The sequence below is a fragment of the Candoia aspera genome, chromosome 4 (assembly GCF_035149785.1).
Source record: "Candoia aspera isolate rCanAsp1 chromosome 4, rCanAsp1.hap2, whole genome shotgun sequence".
Classification (NCBI taxonomy): domain Eukaryota; kingdom Metazoa; phylum Chordata; class Lepidosauria; order Squamata; family Boidae; genus Candoia; species Candoia aspera.
Genome location: NC_086156.1, coordinates 99541008 through 99554545, shown reverse-complemented (window position 1 = coordinate 99554545; position 13538 = coordinate 99541008). Strand labels below are relative to the sequence as shown.

Below are 13538 nucleotides of genomic sequence, written 5' to 3'. Positions count from 1 at the left end.
TGTGAGATCACCTATTGTTACAATCCCCCCCCCCCAAATCCTCTCATTTGTTTCACCTTTGATATCCTTTGCCACCCTCCTAATTTATTTTCCATCCCTCGTTTTCCTCTGCGGGCAACGAAGTCCATGAAAATGAGAGGCAGGTAGCAGCCAGCCAAGCGGTAGCACATCAACTTAGGGATGCGGGCAACACAGCCTCCTGGGTGCTGCGACCATTGTTCCCGGCGCCTCCTGCTCCATTCTGTCAGTTCTGATGTCTGAAGCCCACTGTGCCTCTCCTCTCCACTCCCTGCTTTGCTGGGGCAGCCGATTTCTCGCCCAGCACCCCTGCACCTGCATCTTGAGACCTCTCCCTGCCTCTCTTCCCCTCCTTCCTGATCCATGATTCCAGACTACCCCTAAGATGCTAAGGCAAGGCCCTTTCCTTCTCCTGGCTGCGTCCATGTCGTATTTCAACCCGGAGAAAGCTTTGGCAGCGCCTTCGGAAAATGGTGAGTTTGGGCAGGTGGCAAGGGTTTTTTGGGCATCGTTGCCAGTGGCCACCCCCTCACCCGACTTGCTCTCGCTTGCGGTTGCCTCTCACCCAGCCATCTGTGGCCACCTGTTTGTGCAACTAGGTATCTGCCTGATGGACCTGATCCCCACCCGCTCCAGGGTGCCAAGTGGGGACAGTGGGTTCTTTCCAGACCTGGTGGGGAGGGGGCACCCGGGTTATAAATTCCATTCTCCAGGGACAGCTGGGATTCCTATACAGAGCAAACACATTGATGCTGGGATTTTGTCAGATGCCTTAAAGCAGCAGTGTCGTTCCATATCCTCTTCCCCTTACCCTCCCCTGTTGTTAATGATAATTGGAATTGGAGAAAATCAAAGCCACTCCCTAAGGCAGTAGAGGCAGGGCAGAAGTTATTTGGAAAGAGAGGGATATTTTTGTACATGATCCCTGAAGAGGGGTCCAGAGTCATTCCATGGTAAGGGAGATCTAGGATAAATATTTGCTTACAAAGAAAACAAAGTGATGGGGGGGAGGAATGTCTGAGAGGTGGGTGTGAGATTTATGCCTGACAGGTCAGTGACACCCAGAGATGCCATCTGTGTTTGGTCTGACAGTCATCAATGGAAAGTGGGAGACTCAGTTGGGATGCACCCTTGGCATTGGTGAAGAGGTATTATGTGGGGCTCATTGAGGGTTTTGTGTAAGGATGGAGTATGTCTGAGATGGAGAAGATGATGAAAGGTTTCATGATTGAGATGAAGAAAAGATGAAGGAATGTGTAAAGAGTATGTTGAAGAAGGAGCAAATGGGAGATTAGGTACAGAAACAAATTGATAGCTATGTGCTGATGGGAGGTTTAGAGAAGGCATGGGTTTGCTGGGCATGGTGTTCAAGGAGGCTTTGGCAGACTTGGGTCCAACCCTCAGATTCACCATGAATTTGGTGGATACCTTGTGGGAACTATCACTCTCAGGCTGTATAACATAGGTGCAATGAAGATTGTCCTGATAGGGTTGGTATCTAGTGTACATGCAATAATTAGGACTAGGAAATACCTGTGGGAAACAACTGCCTAGCTAGTGTCCAGAAAAATATGGTCCACTTGATGGATTTTGGGTCTGACCCACTGGTCCCTTACCTTCTCTGATATAGGACTAAACTCAAATATTAATACCCAAGAATAATGAGCCTCAAAATTCAAGAATTTTGAGGCATGGTTGGATTATTAAAGGATTGTGAAATTGCCAGTTGCTTCATTCTAGGAGATTGTACCATGTTTATTATTGCAACAAGCTGGAAAGGTTTTTCCCCCCCTATAATTTATAATCAAAGCTATCTCCACTCCCCCTTCTTGACAATTCAGTCTGCTCTGATGCATTATCCTTCTACTTCCCTACCTCTATCTGTCTGTCTTTCTATACATCTGGTGTCATAATGCAGGCTGGAAGTCCAGAAATGCCACACTAGTTACTATTGGCTTACTTGCTCTGATGTCAGAAAGGGCAGGCAGTCCTGGGCCAAGCATTAAGGATGGCTTCGTAGATTGTGCCTCTGATGTTGTCTTCAGGAAACAAAGGTTAATGACTCCCTCGGGAAATGAAAAGTGTGCTTTTCAAATCTCTGCAAATTACAGTCACTTAGCTTGTTAGAAGAAGCTGCAGCTCTGTGAACCTTCCCCAATCTGATGCCCTCCTTCTCCCATCATTTCCAGCCAGCAGTGCCTTTGAAGGTTGGAGCCCAACACATTTGTCCCATGACTATATGACTTGGTGGGATAGATGACACCTCGGCTTTACTAGCAAATATTCCTTGTGACTAGCTACCAAGCCTTCACATAAGCAATAGCAGGAAACCTGTAGCCTGCTACATTGTCCTACAGGAACAAGGTGAATTCCCATTTCTGGCATAACTTTGTCCATGCATAATGGAAAATCTGGTGTAAGCAGCCAGAGGCCTCAGAATACCAATTTTAATGTAATCAATAAAAAATAAATATATGCCTAGGGACCAGATCATGACAGGGAGGCTGGTCTCTAGAAATGTGACTGTGTGCCTAATTTTAGTACCATCCGATTAAATTGTCGTTTCTGTTTCCAAAGACATCTAAGCTTTCTGGGAGAGAGAGGATAACATTTCCCAAGAAAAATACAATTCTATAGATTCTTTGAGGGAGAAGGCAGGATCATGAAACAGTTTCTAATGCAATGCTTCTAATGTAGGTATGTACTGTTTTCATAATGCTTTAGCAAAATCTGAAAATCACATGTACGCAACTTGAAGTTGGTGCTTTTTGTTTGCATCATTTGATAGAAGGACTGTGAATGGTTGGAATAGGATGGATAAAGCAAAGGATGAAGAGATAAAAGCATACAGAGTGAACACATGAAAGTTGTCTGTTGAAAAGCACCTGCATGATGGGGCACAGGTTGTAGTCTACTGGGCTAGACGATGTAACCTCCTTTTAAAAATAATTTTGAATCTTCAGAGAGTTTTTTCATTGCACTTTGATAAGAAATGTTTGTGTGGAGCAGGGACTACCATCTTTATTACTTCAGAATATCTCCAAGGTTGAATTTGAACCCAAAAGCCTTCTGGGAAAATAAAGATGGTGGTGCATCTTACAGCCACCAAGCTCAGAGCTTCTCTGCTTTGCTGAGCATCTCCCTCTGCTGTGTACCATGGGTTGGTACATATCCAGGAAGAAGTAGGGACAAAGGTGTGGCATTCAGCCTGCTCCCAGGAGCAGAGCAGTGAGTGAAAAAACTGCATCAGTCACCACCATCTTTAATTGGTGGGGTAGAGGAGAGTGTGTTCAAGGCCCCTAAAACGTAGTGTTCATCTTATATTGGCAGCTGGAAGAATATAAGGTGATATAGGCTTAGCCCAAGACATTTTGTCACCTGAAGTGAAGGATAAAATGGCACCCCGCATTCAATTATTTATTTATTTCTTTGGGGGTTTTTTTGGTTACTGACATTTCCATGCCACTCCACTCCAAGTGACTCTGAGAGGCACACAACAGAAACAGAGATTAAAAAGAACAAAAAACAATGTAAACCATAATGGTGTACTCCAGCGGGGGCAAACTTAACATCCCCCAAATGCTCTCTCCCAGAGCCAGGTTTCACCTCTCTGCAGAAGCTCATCAGGGAAGTAGCAGGCCATAGATATGGGGGCACGTTATTCCACAGGAGGGGTGCCACCATGGATAAGACCCTACTGGGGGTCCTGCTGATGGAACTGCTTAGGGGACGGGACCCACAGCACTGCCTCTCTCCCAGATTTTTTGGGACAGAAGGTGATCGTGGCAGTAGGTGATGTTTGCTTTAATAATGGCAATGAGCACCATCTTCTGTCATGCCTGCCAACAAGCAGAGCTGGGAGTCTAGTCCCTATAGCTCTGTCTTGAGACACTTCACAGCATGAAGTGAGACAGCCTCCTCATATTGTCTAACAACAGGGCCATCCTAGGGGTGGAAGAACTGTTTGGCCGAAACCAAAAATGGGAAGAGCATGTTGGTCAGAAGACAAATACTAGCAGTTTGAGAAGAGGAGGGAAAGAAGTATTTGTGGCAATTCATGGAAGTATGGAGTTAGATTGGATCATCATCATCATCATCATCATCATCATCATCATCATCATCAATTTCTATCTTGCTTTTCTGCCTTTCTACAAGATAATATGAACCTGGAACAATAATCACTGAAGGGTAGTTCATGGAAAGAAAAAACTACAGCTCTTCCTTAACATTTGTCCTCCATCCTTTCATTAATCCATATCTCACCTTCACCGAGCGATTCCGAAAAACATGAACGCTCACTCAGAATATTTTAGATGGTCCTCATATTTCCTACTGTTTCCTACCAGGCGAACACAGCTAGCTATAAATGTTGTTTTAAGGTATGTGTCCTACTTTACTCTTTGTATCTTCTCTTCAGATGGATTGTCTCAGGGCCGGGCTCCCCTGGCCCCTCCCTATGCTGTGGTACTGATCTCCTGCTCAGGCTTGTTGGCCTTTATCTTCCTCCTCCTCACCTGCCTGTGCTGCAAGAGGGGTGATGTGGGTTTCAAGGTGAGCTAGATGGTGGGGATGGGAGGTGGGCATGATGTGTTTTCAAAAGGCAGATCTTTCAAAAATGCTTTGCATTCTGTTAAATATAGACAGGTATTATAACCTCCTGACTCAGGACTTGGGTCATACTAAACTCAAGGATGGCACAATGTAATATTATATAAGTCGTGGAGATGCTGTCAGACATCCTTTAAGTACCCTTCTTTTCATCTTGACATTTGCCTTTGTCTATTTGACAGGAATTTGAGAACCCTGATGGAGAAGAATATTCTGGAGAGTATACACCACCTGCAGAGGAGACTTCGTCCTCCCAGTCCATCCCAGATGTCTACATTCTGCCTCTTTCTGAGGTTTCGCTCCCATCTTCCAATCAACAGATGCCCAAAACAGGTACAGGGAAGGAGGTTATATGATTGTCTTCCTCTTTATTTGTGATACCTTCCATATTGCCCTTGCTTTCCCACCATCTGAATCTTGAAATGATGGGGAAGGCTGCTTTAGACTGTGGCACCTTTAGAATGAAAATACTATATACTTTGCATAAAAGTTGGAAAAGAGTAGAAAACCAGGGTTTGTATTTTTTTCATAGAACGGAAATGTCTCTGGTGATTTATCAGTTGAGTATTTGCTATGTCCTAATCTAGGGTTCTAGCTGGCTAGATTTGACCTTGTCTTCCTATTTTGGCCATAGATTGTTGCCTTTGTACTTCTCTCCTCTTGTGACACCTGCTGTTTCTTCTGTGTAATGTCCCTTGTATTGTCAGCCTGTCTGTCTGTCGGTCGGTCTGTCTTCTCTCCTGTCTTCCTGCTCTAGTCTATATGTATGTACACTGTTGACTTTCATGAGCCACTGGTTTATGCAGTGATCCATCCAGGTCTCCAGATCTCCTTCAACTTCACCTCATTTTCATTTTTGGAAACCCCAGGAATTCTGTTCCCAATTTACTTTTGCTTTAACTGAGACCATCTCACCCTCTTTCATCTCATGAGCACTTTCCCACAACCACTTCCACATACTCTGACTGCAATGGCTTCTTATAGACACACTGTCTGGAAGGCATCATACTGTGGAAGGCTATTCTAGCTTATCTCGCAACACCATTTTATTTTTGGTCTAATAGCTTTGGGGCATGGGAAGAGTCAAAACGCTTAGCCTGTGACCTCTGCGCTGCATCCTTGACTTCCATTATTGGAACACTATATTCCTCTTTCAGATCTAGTGAAACACTTGGGACTCAGTAGACAACACCTCAGTTATCTGCAGGAGATTGGAAATGGCTGGTTTGGAAAAGTGAGTAAGAAAATTTCAGTGTTTTGTGGATGTGATTTAAGAATGGAATTCAGGGAATTGGTTCCACATTTCCAGCAAGAGTTGACTTGAGTCCTGTGAATGGAATAGCAATGGGCAAATCACAGAATATATGGTGCACCACCAAATCATTCATTTATTGTGATTACTTTAAAACAACTTTATAACAATACCCTTCAGAAAAACTTCCAGAGTAGTTTGCAACAAAAGAACAAGATGCAAGGGCATTTTACACATCTGTGCAGTAAAACTCTAATAAGTTAAAAAACAGCAACCAAATAAACAAAAAAGCTCAACAAGTAATTGCAAATGGCAAAATTTAATGCAGAAAGTAAAATTGCTAGGTTACAGAAAATAGCCTACAACAAGCAAGAACTTCTTTCGTGGTTAGAGGTAACCCATCTTTTTGACAGACAAGGAACCTTGATTGCAAAAACTCTGTGCCCGGCCTTTACTTAACCAAGCTTATCCCACAGCACCCAGTGACATATTGGGGAATATAAACTGAGGTTCTGGATGGGAGATCGGATCTTCCAAAGCTGATCACACAGTTTTTGGCAGCTATGAACAATCAAAGGAGAAGAGCAGGGAAATAAAAACTCCTGGTTCCTACATTATTAAACCTAACATTCACTGACTTCAATCTAGAGCCATTTGACTTTCTAAGAAGTAGAAAAAGTCTACTTTCTCAAATTGCTCATGAAGAAAGAATTATTACCTATTCAAGAATATGTTGGACCTGAATACTTTCCGGCACTATTGAGATATTTCTACTTTGCCTTCCTGTGTCTTCCTTTTTTGCTTCTCTTACGATAAAAGTAATTTTTCAGCTGCCCCAGAACCAACTGTTTAGGATTGTATGGATAATTAAATTGTACCTGGAAATCGGTTAGCAGTCAATGAGCTCATTAATTACTTTAATGACAAATGAGATATGATCTATATAACCAAGTTATTACCAGGCACCAATGTTTCATGGTGGTTTCCATTTTTTTTTCTTATATAGGTTATTCTGGGTGAAATATTCTCAGATTTCACCCCTGCACAGGTGGTGGTAAAGGAGCTGCGTGTGAGTGCCGGGCCACTGGAACAGAGGAAGTTCTTGTCAGAGGCCCAGCCTTATCGGTAAGAAGCAGAAGAAACTGACATGAGGGGGCAAAGGTGTGGGGTAAGGAATCTCCATGTGAAATATTTGTGTCTATGTCAGGGATGCTGCAACTGCGCCAGGGGAAGGGCCCCAGTGATAAACTGTTTTCATCTCTACCTTGTTTTCTCAATTGTTTTTCTCTTCACTGTATTACTATGGATATTAAGCCCTATAATACTTCTGGGCAAGGTATTCTCAGATGAGGAAAACCCAGCCCATGGATTCACTACTGAAGCAGTTTGCAATCCCCAGGCTGGGAAGCAAGGGGCCTAGGGAAACCAAGTTTGGGGATACACCCGTAAAGGTTTCTACATCTCTGTCATGGCTCAGAAATCTCCTTTCTGGCATAAAATTGTACCAAAATTCTTAGCCTATTTAATCATACAATCTTTAACATATTCATCTTCTTTGTCCCTATTAAACCTTTAAAAAAATCAAACCAACTTTGAATTGTTAGGGAAAAATAGAATCATACGGCCTTGAAATCAATCCACATACTTATTCTTAATTTCTTATCCCACCTCATAACAAACCAGAACATTTATTTGAACAATTAATAATAAAAAAAAGGAAAAAGAAAAAAGAAATCTCCTTTCTGGCAACTGCAGAGCTGTTGGGAGTTTGGGGCTGCTACCAAATTGTAGGTTACAGCAGAGAATGTGGGGTTGCTGTCCAAGAAAGAAGCAGGGATTTCCCTATGTATGTCAAGACTCACTGAGATCCTTGTCTGGTCATCCAGAAGTGCTTATCCCTTTCTCCTGCCCTTTCTGTGTCTTTCCCGATGTCTCCCCCTTGCCTTCAAGAAGCCTCCAGCACCCAAACATACTACAATGCCTCGGCCTATGCACAGAGACCATCCCCTTCCTACTGATCATGGAATTCTGCCAACTGGTAAGTCAACTGGAACCCAAGTGAAAATCAGATCAGAGAATCACTGAAGCTCAATCCTGTGGTCATGACTGTGGAATGCCCCATGCCTCAATGCTCTGAAGTCTGCAGTAACCACCAGATCAGTGCTCTAGAATAATCTCTATCCCCTTGCCAGTGTGGCTGTAATGACCTTACCTTCTCTACAGCCATTCATTCAGAATTGCTTTGATCTATTGCCTGAGTGGAACCATGCATCAATGAAGTAGGGAGCCGGCTTTCCTTGTAGGCAACAGTTGTGTAGAATATTAACCTCATATTTTTCTTTCATTACAACTTACTTTTAAGACAGTGATAGCAATAACTGTGAGAAGTCCATATCCGACACAGCAACCCTGCTACCTGATGGCCATCACTGTGACCTGAAAGTGGCAGGGCAAACTGTAAAACAGACACTTAAGTCCTTAAAAATACAAAATGAAGTCTGAGTTGGTGTGCACTCATCAAATAGGTTGTGTGGCTTTATTAATATAGTTGAATAATACAGGTCTGAGTGAGGCCAGTGCTTGCTCCCTAACTTCCAAATAGGCTTTGTGATGTTATAACAATCAAATCTACCTGACCTTTTCATTAAATCAGTTTAGAACAGTGTTTCTCAACTTTGGCAACTTGAAGATGTGTGGACTTCAACTCCCAGAATTCCCCAGCCAGCATGGCTGGAGAATTCTGGGAGTTGAAGTCCACACATCTTCAAGTTGCCAGGGTTGAGAAACACTGGTTTAGAATGAAGGCAGGATGTATGGACAAAGGGAGCTTTGAATGACAATAAGCATATCTTGGGTTCTTCAAAAATGTCTGTGTACTTTTCCTGGATCGCAGAAAACTTGGGGCTAGATTTGCAAACTCAGTCACCTTCTTCTTCTCTCTTGGTGTCCCCCCAGGGAGATCTGAAACGTTACCTGCGAGCTCAACGCAAAGCAGATGGAATGACTCCTGACTTACTGACACGTGATCTCAGCACATTGCAGCGTATGGCCTATGAAATCACACTGGGAGTGCTACACTTGCATAAAAACAACTACATTCACAGGTAGGGATGACAGCTGGAAGTCTAAACTTTTGCAGCTTCGGGAAAGGAAGTGTGGACCAGGGTGCAAAAGGAACTGAGGAGAGTGTGAGATTTGGAATTGCATGCTGGCTGGGGAATTCTGGGAGTTGAAGTCCACACATCTTAATGTTGTCAAAGTTGAGAAACACTGTTCTAGTGTATGATCAGCTATACAAATCAGGCTTTTTTGGTATATTGCTCAGATCCAGTATTCTGCCTTTTTGTTTTGCAAGCCAGAATTTGTATACCAAGAATAGGCCTTCATTTACAATCCTGTATGTAAAGAATGCAACAAGCAAAGATGCTGGGTTTGGATGACCCTTTAAACAAAACACGTCTGGTTTATTTAGTCCAGGGCTTGGGAACCTGAAGCCCTCCAGATGTTATTGAGAATGATATCTCCCAGCATCCTTCACTATTGATAATGCTGGCTGGAGTAACTGGGAGCTCTATTCTAACAATATAAGGAGGGCCAAGCTTCTGGTTAGAGAGCCAGTTTGGTGTAGTGGTTAAGGCACTAGGTTAGAAACTGGGAGACTGTGAGTTCTAGTCCTGCCTTGGACACAAAGCCAGCTGGGTGACTTTGGGCCAGTCCCTCTCTCTCAGCCCTAAGAAGGAGGCAATGGCAAACCACTTCTGAAATCTTGCCTAGAAAACTACAGGGACTAGTCCAGGCAGTCACCAGGGGTCAATACTGACTTAAAGGTGCACTTGCACACGCACACGGCATACACACCCACGCATACACACATAGAGAAGTTCTGGTTGATCAGCCAGTCCTAGGAGGAGTTAAGAAAGTGAACAGGTCACACAGCAAGATTCTGCAGAATCCCATCTTACCATTCTAGGGCATCCCAACCTTTTTATCCTTGTAAGTTATTGTGAGGATAAAAAGGTATCCTCTGAGTTCTTGAAGAAAACATGGGTTACCGCCTAAAAAAAACCATAATAAAAAACTTTTATCCTCACTATGTATATTGGGAATGTTTATTATAAGAAAGGGTGAAAAATGGGACAGTCTCCCTTCTCATTTGTCTCAAAGTCATGCTAACTTAACTCTTGTCCTCCACAGTGATCTGGCACTTCGGAACTGCTTGCTGACCTCGGATCTCACAGTGAGGGTTGGGGATTATGGCCTGTCACACAACAACTACAAGGTATGGGGTGAAGGCACCACAAAGAATCTAAGGTGGGTTTCAAAGGAGTCTTAGGCAATGGGTAGATGTGGCAATTTATTCTTTGAAGAACATTTCAAAGTCTTCTCCCAACAGTACTAATTCATTGTGAGATTAAACCTTCCTTTCTTTCTTCAGGGAAATCATTATGAGCAGTTTAATTTGGAGCAAACTAGTATATGATATTGCATGGGGCTTAGAGAGGTTAGTGTTAGTTGAAAACCTCACAGGATCTATGAAATGTTGGAGGCTTGCAACTCAATTTCTGCCCTGTGCCATTTTTCATTTCTGTTTCATAGGAAGATTATTACATCACTCCAGACCGGCTCTGGATCCCCTTGCGTTGGGTTGCCCCAGAGCTGTTGGATGAGATGCACGGAAATCTCATGGTTGTGGATCAAACCAAGGAAAGCAATGTCTGGTGAGTCCCAAGGATGCCTCTTGGACTGGGGAAATTCAATTTGTATTCTTAAGCGGGATATACTGTACATTCCACCTGGGCTAAAGCTGAAACAAACATTTCCAAGTCCACAAAGAAATGCTCCTCGGTGTTTGCACACCTTCATCCAGGGCAGGCATCCTCAGTAAACCACTGTGATGCCACAGTGGCAACACATGTGCAGTGATGTCTACTGGGAGTCCTTGGTAAATTCAGCAACATACAAATGGAATGAATGAATGAATGATAATGCAAATGCTGCACTACTGTATACTGATGCAAATATGTAAGTTGTGGCATTTGTACGATCACACAAGTTTCATCATTTATTCCCCTTTGCCCCCTATTTTGAGCCCCCCACCCCAATACTCTTAGTTATGAATGTTCTTTTATTCAAGGATGTGATTTTCACTTTCCTCTTTCTTTCCTGTTCAGCCATAAACTAAAACATAATAGAGTTTAGTAACGAAAACCTTGTAAGTGGTTTGACTGCCATGATCCTTTACTCTAGAGTAGACCACCACCCCCATGTTTCTGGCCAAATGGACATATTTGGAATTATATTATGGGTGCTCCCCAAAAATGGCTAGGAGAGAGGAGTTGCCTATTTACCAGATTTACCAGATGGCTGACCTACCTGCCAAACCTCTTAGTCTCAACCCCCAAGCTCTGGACTGTCCATAGTTACAACTGTCCCTTTTCTGGGGCAGTGGCATCCTTCCAAAACAAAGGACTGTGCTGCGGTGCTAATCAAGATTAGTGGGCCCACTGAGAGTCAAAAAAGTCAGAAATCTTGCCAAAAGATGCCTGTGGACATACTGATGCCTTGAGGTACCAGCTCTAAGGCCTGGTTCACATAAGATTTATTTTAGGGTTCTTCCTCTTTACACATTGCTGCTGTCCTTTAGTCACCAGAAAAGTACGTTGATGTCAATTATGCTAGTCCCACAGCTTAAATGTGCCTCGGCAACAAGGCTGGGGAGTAGTGCTGTTCTTATAGATGTAAGTGTCATGCTCCCAGATCAAACGTTCCCAGAACAATTGATTGGATTCGCATGCATGTTTCAGTCAACATGTGTATCATTCCTGTGAGTCGAAGGCACGGGAGGGGAACATCATTGGAGTGTGAAATCATTTTGTTTGGACTATCTTGCAATGCCAAGGTTGTTTGTGAGGAGCCATTGAAGATAGCTGCAGATTCTTACACTAACTGGCACGAGAGGGAGGGGTGCATACCTGAGATGGGGAGTGGGGGGGGAATTTGAATTCACTGAAGATGTTTAATGGGAGAAAAGCACGGGTTTTTCCATTCGCAATTTTTTTCTTTGTGCTGAATGCTACACACCATTAAAGAGAATTCTAAGTAAATGCTTATGAGTTGGATTTAATGGGAAGTTGAGTATTCCAGTCATCACAGTAAGGCAGACCAGTTTCAAGGCAGTGATGGGTGGATTCCCTTCCCTCCTCACCTGTCAGTGCAAAAATCAGCCACCAATTGAGTTCATAATATGTGGCTGAAAGTGGATGGGGCCTCTGGAAATGTAAGGCAATGGTGGCTTAGCTGGGTGTGGAAAAAGCTGGTTTTCCACAAGAATGCTAGATATTCCTGTATCAAAATATATTCAAGATGACAGGTTGGTGGAGAAGAGTGGGAGTGAGCTTGTAGACCTATCACACAGGAAATACAGTGTCTGTCTGTCTGTCTTTCTATATCTGTCTGTCTGTCTGTCTGTCTATCTTTTGACATGGGAATGGCAGTCTTCTAGAAGATCGATAGGCCCATGTTTAGGCTAAGCCAGGGGGGAAAGGGGAAGCCTCAGAAGTCTTGTCAATTTTACTCCGTACTCTTGTATATCCCAAACTGATAAATACTATGTGATGACTGCAGCACTGGCACCAACCGGCATGACCCACAGCACCCATAAATATTCTACGTAGTACACAAAATAGCTGCACCCTCCGAAATAATCAGAGCAGTAAAAAGTGTGGTCACACAAAACTACTTGACCATGAAAGAAACTGAACATCTGTCGCGCTCTCCTTTGAGACTAAAGCAACGAGAAACTGCTGGCAGAGTTTGACTCTCTTTCCCAGATTAAATTGATCAGATTGTTACTATATTTTTGAAAGGTCTACCTCGTTTTCACAAGACTGTTAAACATGTGTTTAAAAAAGAGATGTACCACTCTTCTGGAATATTGGTAGTCCATGATCACTTGAAATGCCTAATCAGCACTTTCCAAACCGCGTTTGAGGCATTCGGGAGACGCATACTTCTGTTTGGTTGTGCAGCCAAAACTAAAGTGGCCAGAGAGGGCAGTGCCCACAACAGCCTCAAGCAGCTAGTAGGAGCTGGGATGATAACAGCCCTTGACTGCATCATTGCCAGCATTATAATCAAGACATCATTGTTTGTTCACACAGCAAGGTTTGGGTCAGGAGCCAGGGAACATAATTTACCATCAGAGATGATTTTAGGCTGCCTCTGCAGCAGGCTGGGGATAAGACAGCGGTGATATCATGAGGACAGGTCCCTGAAAAATGGTTAGTGAAGTGTCTTTGTGCAGTATTAGAGGGATGTAAAGATGACTCATTAGAATACTGTGTAAACTTAGCCAGAGTTTTTAGTAAACCATGGTTTATGGGTTGTATGTAACCAGCCAAAGGTTGTTGAACCATGGTTTAATAATGGTTAAACCAGGGTTATTCAAAGTGGTCAATATCTACCCTCAAGGGTTGATGGGACTATCCATTATTGTTGTTGTTATTATTACTATTATTTGTAGTGTGGGGGTGCCTTTAAGTCAGTGCTGACTCCTGGTGACTGCCTGGACAAGTCCCTGCAGTTTTCTTGGCAAGATTTTCGGAAGTGGTTTGCCATTGGATCTTTCCTAGGGCTGAGAGAGACTGACTGGCCCAAGGTC

General features: G+C 43.3%; 1 protein-coding gene across 1 annotated transcript in view; it reads left to right on the top strand.

Moving 5' to 3' along the window:
* Positions 1 to 403: 403 nt before the first annotated feature.
* The window catches only part of LMTK3 (lemur tyrosine kinase 3), a 30262-nt gene continuing 17127 nt past the window's right edge, over positions 404 to 13538 (top strand). The window contains exons 1-9 of the mRNA XM_063301859.1: positions 404 to 491; positions 4436 to 4569; positions 4809 to 4959; positions 5784 to 5860; positions 6885 to 7003; positions 7829 to 7916; positions 8834 to 8982; positions 10073 to 10157; positions 10475 to 10596. Coding sequence (XP_063157929.1) covers positions 404 to 491; positions 4436 to 4569; positions 4809 to 4959; positions 5784 to 5860; positions 6885 to 7003; positions 7829 to 7916; positions 8834 to 8982; positions 10073 to 10157; positions 10475 to 10596 — 1013 coding nt within the window. The remainder of the gene's footprint in view (positions 492 to 4435; positions 4570 to 4808; positions 4960 to 5783; positions 5861 to 6884; positions 7004 to 7828; positions 7917 to 8833; positions 8983 to 10072; positions 10158 to 10474; positions 10597 to 13538) is intronic.